This window comes from Salmo salar, chromosome ssa03 (genome assembly GCF_905237065.1).
Source record: "Salmo salar chromosome ssa03, Ssal_v3.1, whole genome shotgun sequence".
NCBI classification, from domain to species: Eukaryota; Metazoa; Chordata; class Actinopteri; order Salmoniformes; family Salmonidae; genus Salmo; species Salmo salar.
Window position 1 is genome coordinate 4,996,042 of NC_059444.1, and position 8,673 is coordinate 5,004,714.

The 8,673-nt window shown below is 47.6% G+C and overlaps 1 protein-coding gene across 17 annotated transcripts in view; it reads right to left on the reverse strand.

The window, feature by feature from the left end:
- The window catches only part of LOC106596732 (band 4.1-like protein 3), a 99,747-nt gene that overhangs the window by 41,498 nt on the left and 49,576 nt on the right, over window positions 1-8,673 (reverse strand). For all 17 annotated transcript variants that reach the window (XM_045714436.1, XM_045714430.1, XM_045714434.1 and 14 more), the window contains 2 exons: window positions 5,619-5,771; window positions 4,705-4,802 (listed from right to left, as the gene is read on the reverse strand). In XM_045714436.1, coding sequence (XP_045570392.1) covers window positions 4,705-4,802; window positions 5,619-5,771 — 251 coding nt within the window. The remainder of the gene's footprint in view (window positions 1-4,704; window positions 4,803-5,618; window positions 5,772-8,673) is intronic.

Below are 8,673 nucleotides of genomic sequence, written 5' to 3' on the forward strand. Positions count from 1 at the left end.
GACATGTAAACTGATTTGATTTAAAATGCATCATTTTGGCTGTTCTTAGAGGACAAATCAACCCAAAATATCTGGAGATAAAATCACTACGCTTGTTACATTTTACAGTAACGATCTGATGATGATGGGTTTTCATTAATAGAATTTTCTGCTACAGAGCCTTCAGAAAGTATTCACACCCCTTGATCTTTTGTTGTTGTTACATCCTGAATTTAAAATGGATTCAAATTGAGATTGTGTGTCACTGGCCTAAACACAATACCCTATAATGTCAAAGTGGAATTAGGTTCTTAGACATTTTTTTATAAATTAATTATAAATATAAAAGCTGAAATGTATTGATTCAATCAGTATTCAACCTCTTTGTTATGGCAACGCCTAAATAAGTTAATGAGTAAAAATGTGCTTAAGAATTCACATAATATATTTTGCATGGACTCAATCTGCGTGCAATCATTTTTGAATGACTACCTCATCTCTGTATCCCCACACATACAATTATCTGTAAGGTCCCTTAGTCGAGAAGTGAATTTCAAACACCGATTCAACCACAATAACCAGGGAGGTTTTCCAACGCCTCGCAAAGAAGGGGATCTGATAATGGCGCCAGAGGGGATGGCTGCCATTTTACGGCCTCCTCATCAATTTGTGGGGGGGGGGTTTTCTCGCTTTGTTTGTAACTTATTTTGTACATAATGTTGCTGCTACAGTCTCTTATGACCGAAAAGAGCTTCTGGTCATCAGAACAGCGATTACTCACCTCGAACTGGACGAAGATTATTTTTCTTTATTGAGTCCGACGCAAAGGATTTTACTGCTTTGTCAAAACAAGGCCCAAATCCCCGTCATCAGCGTGAAGAAAAGACGGAGGAAAGGGGGAGGAGGGCGGGGTGCCTTGTAAGAATTCACTGACGAGTAGGTAAACCGCCACTTCCCTCCGTATTATTGGCCAAAGTGCAATCATTGGAAAACAAACTGGACGATCTACGATTAAGACTATCCTACCGACGGGACAAAAACTGTAATATATCTTATGTTTCACCGAGACGCTGAACGACGACATGGATAATATAGAGCTGGCTGGCTGGCTTCTCCGTGCATTGGCAGGACAAAGCAGCTACGTCTGGTAAGACGAGGGGCGAGAGTGTGTGTACTGCTGTCAATAACTGCTAGTGCTCGATGTCTAAGATTAAAGAAGTCTCGAGGTATTCCTCGCCTGAGGTAGAGTACCTCATGATAAGCTGTAGACCACACTATCTACCAAGAGAGTTCTCATCTATATTATTCGTAGCCGGCTATTTACCACCACAAACCGATGCTGGTACTAAGACCGCTCTCAACGAGCTGTATAGGGACATAGGAAAACAGGAAAACACTCATTCAGAAGCGGCGCTCCTAGTGGACGGGGACTTTAATGAAGGCAAACTTAAATCAGTTTTATCTCATTTCTACCAGCATGTCACATGTGCAACAGGAGGGAAAAAAACTCTAAACCACCTTCACTCCACACACAGAGACGTGTACAAAGCTCTCCCTCGTCCTCCATTTGGCAAATCTGACCATAATTCTATCCTCCTGATTCCTGCTGACAAGGAACAACTAAAGCAGGAAATACCAGTGACTCGCTCAATACGGAAGTGGTCAGATGACGCGGATGCTACAGGACTGTTTTGCTGCACAGACAGGAATATGTTCCGGAATTCATCCAATGGCACCTCAGTCATTGGCTTCATCAATAAGTGCATCGAGGACGTCGTCCCCACAGTGACTGTACGTACATACCCCAACCAGAAGCCATGGATTACAGGCAACATTCACACCGAGCTAAAGGCTAGAGCTTCCGCTTTCAAGGAGTGGGACACTAAATCCGGAAGCTTATAAAAAAATACCACTATGCCCTCAGAGGAACCATCAAACAGGCAACACGTCTATACAGGACTAAGATTGAATCCTACTACACCGGCTCTGACGCTCGTCAGATATGGCAGGGCTTGAAAAATATTACGGACTACAAAGGGAAACCCAGCCGCGAGCTGCACAGTGACGCAAGCATACCAGATGAGCTAAATGCCTTTTACGCTCGCGTCGAAGCAAGCAACACTGAAGCATGCATGAGAGCACCAGCTGTTCTGGATGACTATCTCCGTAGTCGATGTGAGTAAGACCTTTAAACAAGTCAACATTCACAAAGCCGCTGGGCCATACGAATTACAAGGACGTGTACTCAAAGCATGCGCTGACCAGCTGGCAATTGTCTTCACTGACATTTTCAACCTCTCCCTGACCGAGTCTGTAATACCAACCTGTTTCAAGCAGACCACCATAGTCCCTGTGCCCAAGAAAGCGAAGGTAACCTAAATTAAATTATTACCGCCCCGTAGCACTCACGTCAGTAACCATGAAGTGCTTTGAAAGGCTGGTCATGGCTCACATCAACACCATCATGCCAGAAACCCTACACCCACTACAATTCGCATACCGCCCCAACAGATCCACAGATGACACAATCTCAATCCCACCAGGACAAAAGGAATACCTATGTCAGAATGCTGTTCATTGACTACAGCTCAGCGTTCAACACCATAGTACCCTCAAAGCTCATCACTAAGCTAAGGACCCTGGGACTAAACACCTCCCTCGGCAACTGGATCCTGGACTTCCTGACAGGCCGCCCCCAGGTGGTAAGGGTAGGCAACAACACATCTGCCACGCTGATCCTCAACACTGGGGCCCCTCAGGGGTGCGTGCTTAGTCCCCTCCTGTATTTCCTGTTCACTCACGACTGCGTGGCCAGGCACGACTCCATCACCATCATTAAGTTTGCTGATGACAACAGTGGTAGGCCTAATCACCGATAACGATGAGACAGCCTATAGGGAGGAGGTCAGAGACCTGGCAGTGTGGTGCCTGGACAACAGCCTCTCCCTCATCGTGAGCAAGACAAAGGGACTGATCGTGGACTATAGGAAAAGGCAGGCCGAACAGGCCCCCATTAACATCGACGGGGCTGTAGTAGAGCGGGTCGAGAGTTTCAAGTTCCTTGGTGTCCACATCACCAACAAACTATCATGGTCCAAACACACAAATAAAGTTGTGAAGAGGTCATGACAACACCTTTTCCCCCTCAGGAGACTGAAAAGATTTGTCATGGGTCCTCAGATCCTCAAAAGGCTCTACAGCTGCACCATCGAGAGCATCCTGACTGGTTGCATCACCGCCTGGTATGGCAACTGCTCAGCATCTGACCGTAAGGCGCTACAGAGGGTAGTGCGTACGGCCCAGTACATCACTGGGGCCAAGCTTCCTGCCATCCAGGACCTCTATACAAGGCGGTGTCAGAGGAAGGCCCCAAAAAATTGTCAAAGACTCCAGCCACCCAAGTCATAGACTGTTCTCTCTGCTACCGCACGGCAAGTGGCACCGGAGCGCCAAGTCTAGGTCCAAAAGGCTCCTTAACAGCTTCTACCCCCAAGCCATAAGACTGCTGAACAATGAATCAAATGGCCACTGGACTATTACATTGACCCCCTCCCCTTCTCTGTTTATACACTGCTGCTACTCGCGGTTTATTTTCTATGCATAGTCACTTTACAAATTACCTCGACTAACCTGTACCCCCGTACATTGACTCGGTACCGGTTCCCCCTGTACATTGACTCGGTACCGGTTCCCCCCGTACATTGACTCGGTACCGGTTCCCCCCGTACATTGACTCGGTACCGGTTCCCCCTGCACATTGACTCGGTACCGGTTCCCCCTGCACATTGACTCGGTACCGGTTCCCCCTGCACATTGACTCGGTACCGGTTCCCCCTGTACATTGACTCGGTACCGGTTCCCCCTGTACATTGACTCGGTACCGGTTCCCCCTGTACATTGACTCGGTACCGGTTCCCCCTGTACATTGACTCGGTACCGGTTCCCCCCGTACATAACCTCGTTATTGTTACGTAATTTTCGTGTGTTACTTTATTTATTTTAGTTTATTTAGTAAATATTTTTCTTAACTATATTTCTTGAACTGCATTGCTGGTTAAGGGCTTGTAAGTAAGCATTTCACGGTAAGGTCTACTACACCTGTTATATTCGTCGCTTGTGACAAATACAATTTGATTTGACCTATTGGTAGATGGGTAAACATTTTAAAAGACGACATTGAATAACCCGTTGAGCATGGTGAAGTTAGGACGCCTGTATCTGGAGTTGCTTACCAATACAACGTTGAATGTTCCTTAGTGGCCTAGTTACAGTTTTGACTTAAATCGGCTTGAAAATCTATGGCAAGACTTGAAAAATGGTTGTCTAGCAATGATCAACAACCAACTTGACAGAGATTGAAGAATTTCCTCAAGAATAATTTGCAATATTGTACAATCCAGGTTTTGCAAAGCTCTTAGAGATTTACCCAGAAAGACTCACAGCTGTAATCACTGCCAAAGGTCATTCTAACATGTATTGACTCAGAGGTGTGAATACTTACATAAATTAGATATTTCTGTATTTAATTTTCAATGAATTTGCTACATTTTCTACAAACATGTTTTCTCTTTGTCATTTTGAGGTATTGTGTATCAATGGGTGAGATTTTCTATATATATTTTTTAATTTAGGATGTAACAACAAAAGGTGGAATAAGTCAAGGGGTATGAATACTTTTTGAAGGCACTGTATCAATCGTAAGGACGGGCTACAAACATCTCTTACCTGAAGAACGTGTGGTGCTCAACACAGGTCTTCCACAGCCTCTTGGCTGCACGGTGGTTAGGGAGCTTGAAGCCAATCGTGCTCTCAAACTGCTCAAACTGCAAGAGATGGTGATGTTACAAGTGTCTCAGAAGAGAGAGAGAGAGGTGGTCATGTCAGAACAGAAGCAATTAACGTCCTTAAATATAGTAGTCTGCAACTTTTATTTCATTTCCCAAAAATAAACTAATGTTATGACTAGGGCCAAGAGGTTTTCACTGACCACATAACGTAACCAGGAAAAACTCCGGGCCAGAGAAGAAGTCTGACTAGGCCCTGGGCCATAGAGTAGTAGTCTGACTAGTCCAAGGGCCATAGAGTAGTAGTCTGACTAGGCCCAGGGCCATAGAGTAGTAGTCTGACTAGGCCCAGGGCCATAGAGTAGTAGTCTGACTAGGCCCAGGGCCATAGAGTAGTAGTCTGACTAGGCCCAGGGCCATAGAGTAGTAGTCTGACTAGGCCCAGGGCCATAGAGTAGTAGTCTGACTAGGCCCAGGGCCATAGAGTAGTAGTCTGACTAGGCCCAGGGCCACAGAGTAGTAGTCTGACTAGGCCCAGGGCCACAGAGTAGTAGTCTGACTAGGCCCAGGGCCATAGAGTGGTAGTCTGACTAGGCCCAGGGCCATAGAGTAGTAGTCTGACTAGGCCCAGGGCCATAGAGTAGTAGTCTGACTAGGCCCAGGGCCATAGAGTAGTAGTCTGACTAGGCCCAGGGCCATAGAGTAGTAGTCTGACTAGGCCCCGGGCCATAGAGTAGTAGTCTGACTAGGCCCAGGGCCATAGTTCTTCCTGGTCAAGTCACATGGTAAAACACCTGACCCGGTTTGTAACAGATCTACTGTTGTTGTTGTTGATGATGTTGTTGGTGTGTTTACCTCTCCGGGGCGTATCTTGATGTAGAAGTTGTTTCTCTTGTAGGAGATCTTGAGGACCTTGGGCCAGGCGAACCTGTTGATTCTCAGTCTGTCTCTGTAGATGAGCAGACCACTCGAGCACACTCCTAGCATGATCTCTACGCCTTCAGAGTCCTGGAAAACACCCGTATAGAATACACTACTACTACTGATGTACACAATCTGTCTCTATAGATGAGGAGACCATTCCTAGCATGATCTCTACGCCTTCAGAGTCCTGGAAAACACCCGTATAGAATTGAAAGAATGAGTTCCAGTATGGCCCAATACCCCCCCCCCCCACCCTTTCAGAAGGAGTATTTCTTCACCTCCACACACTAACAGTTGTGGAGGGAGGAACGGTAGAGTATGGGCCAGCGTTGGCAGGGTTCTGATGGTGAACGGCTACAGACAGACAGGCAGGTGGATAACGGGATGGTGGTGTATCTAGGGGTCCGATGAGAAAAGCGGGGGGAAAAAAAACACACGTTCCCTACTTTAGTGCAGCACAGCAACGGGGAGAGTGACGATGGGTAAAAACAAGCCACGGTTAGTTAGGGTGATGATTGCTAAGCTAAGCCATGCGTGACTTAAAATAAAAACACAGAAACACACACACACACACACACACACACACACACACACACACACACACACACACACACACACACACACACACACACACACACACACACACACACACACACACACACACACACACACACACACACGATGCAGCAGCCTCTTACCTCCCCTTTAGCTGGAGCCAAACACTCAAACAGGCTTCCTACCAACTAGCCCGGTGGTTTAATGCGAGGAGAGAGAACACAACAATGCTGATACTGATCTTATTCAACTAGTCAAATGGTTTATTAATGACAAAACAAATCTGTATTCATGGTGTATTGGTGGATGGAAACTACTTCACTACTAATCTGTATTCATAGTGGATGGAAACTACTTCACTACTAATCTGTATTCATAGTGGATGGAAACTACTTCACTACTAATCTGTATTCATAGTGTACTAGGCAACATCATTCCTCCTGAGTATACTCTTTTAAGGGACCATCATCTTTATGTCAGTCTCTCCTAGACGGGATCCTTTGACTGTTCAAAGTGCTTGTGATAACTGACCAGTATCTGCCATCGGGATCAGTGACGTTTTCAATGTGTTGAAATGAGTGGTGTGTTATTCTGGCAATCTGACGCTGCTGGCCTGGTCTGTCTGTCTCTACACGTCTGTCTCTCCACATCTGTCTGTCTGTCTGTCTGTCTGTCTGTCTGTCTGTCTGTCTGTCTGTCTGTCTGTCTGTCTGTCTGTCTGTCTGTCTGTCTGTCTGTCTCTCCACGTCTGTCTGTCTGTCTGTCTGTCTCTCCACATCTGTCTGTCTCTCCACGTCTGTCTGTCTGTCTGTCTGTCTGTCTCTCTCTCCACGTCGGTCTGTCTGTCTGTCTCTACACGTCGGTCTGTCTGTCTGTCTCTACACGTCGGTCTGTCTGTCTGTCTCTCCACGTCTGTCTGTCTGTCTGTCTCTCCACGTCTGTCTGTCTGTCTGTCTCTCCACGTCTGTCTGTCTGTCTGTCTGTCTGTCTGTCTGTCTGTCTGTCTGTCTCTACACGTCGGTCTGTCTGTCTGTCTCTACACGTCGGTCTGTCTGTCTGTCTCTACACGTCGGTCTGTCTGTCTGTCTCTACACGTCGGTCTGTCTGTCTGTCTCTACACGTCGGTCTGTCTGTCTGTCTCTACACGTCTCTCCACGTCTGTCTGTCTGTCTCTCCACGTCTGTCTGTCTGTCTGTCTGTCTGTCTGTCTGTCTGTCTGTCTGTCTCTACACGTCGGTCTGTCTGTCTGTCTCTACACGTCGGTCTGTCTGTCTGTCTCTCCACGTCTGTCTGTCTGTCTGTCTCTCCACATCTGTCTGTCTCTCCACGTCTGTCTGTCTGTCTGTCTGTCTGTCTCTCTCTCCACGTCGGTCTGTCTGTCTGTCTCTACACGTCGGTCTGTCTGTCTGTCTCTCCACGTCTGTCTGTCTGTCTGTCTGTCTCTACACGTCGGTCTGTCTGTCTGTCTCTACACGTCGGTCTGTCTGTCTGTCTCTACACGTCGGTCTGTCTGTCTGTCTCTACACGTCGGTCTGTCTGTCGGTCTCTACACGTCGGTCTGTCTGTCGGTCTCTACACGTCGGTCTGTCTGTCGGTCTCTACACGTCGGTCTGTCTGTCTGTCTCTCTACACGTCGGTCTGTCTGTCTGTCTCTCTACACGTCGGTCTGTCTGTCTGTCTCTCTACACGTCGGTCTGTCTGTCTGTCTCTACACGTCGGTCTGTCTGTCTGTCTGTCTCGTCTGTCTGTCTGTCGTCCACGTCTGTCGGTCTGTCTGTCTCTACACGTCGGTCTGTCGGTCTGTCTGTCTCTACACGTCGGTCTGTCTGTCTGTCTCTCTACACGTCGGTCTGTCTGTCTGTCTGTCTCTACACGTCGGTCTGTCTGTCTGTCTCTCACGCTGTCTGTCTCTACACGTCGGTCTGTCTGTCTGTCTGTCTCTACACGTCGGTCTGTCTGTCTGTCTGTCTCTACACGTCGGTCTGTCTCTTCGTCTGTCTGTCTGTCTCTACACGTCGGTCTGTCTGTCTGTCTGTCTCTACACGTCGGTCTGTCTGTCTGTCTGTCTCTACACGTCGGTCTGTCTGTCTGTCTGTCTCTACACGTCGGTCTGTCTGTCTGTCTGTCTCTACACGTCGGTCTGTCTGTCTGTCTGTCTCTACACGTCGGTCTGTCTGTCTGTCTGTCTCTACACGTCGGTCTGTCTGTCTGTCTGTCTCTACACGTCGGTCTGTCTGTCTGTCTGTCTCTACACGTCGGTCTGTCTGTCTGTCTGTCTCTACACGTCGGTCTGTCTGTCTGTCTGTCTCTACACGTCGGTCTGTCTGTCTGTCTGTCTCTACACGTCGGTCTGTCTGTCTCTCTACGTCGGTCTGTCTGTCTCTCTACGTCAGTCTGTCTGTCTCTCTACGTCAGTCTGTCTGTCTCTCTA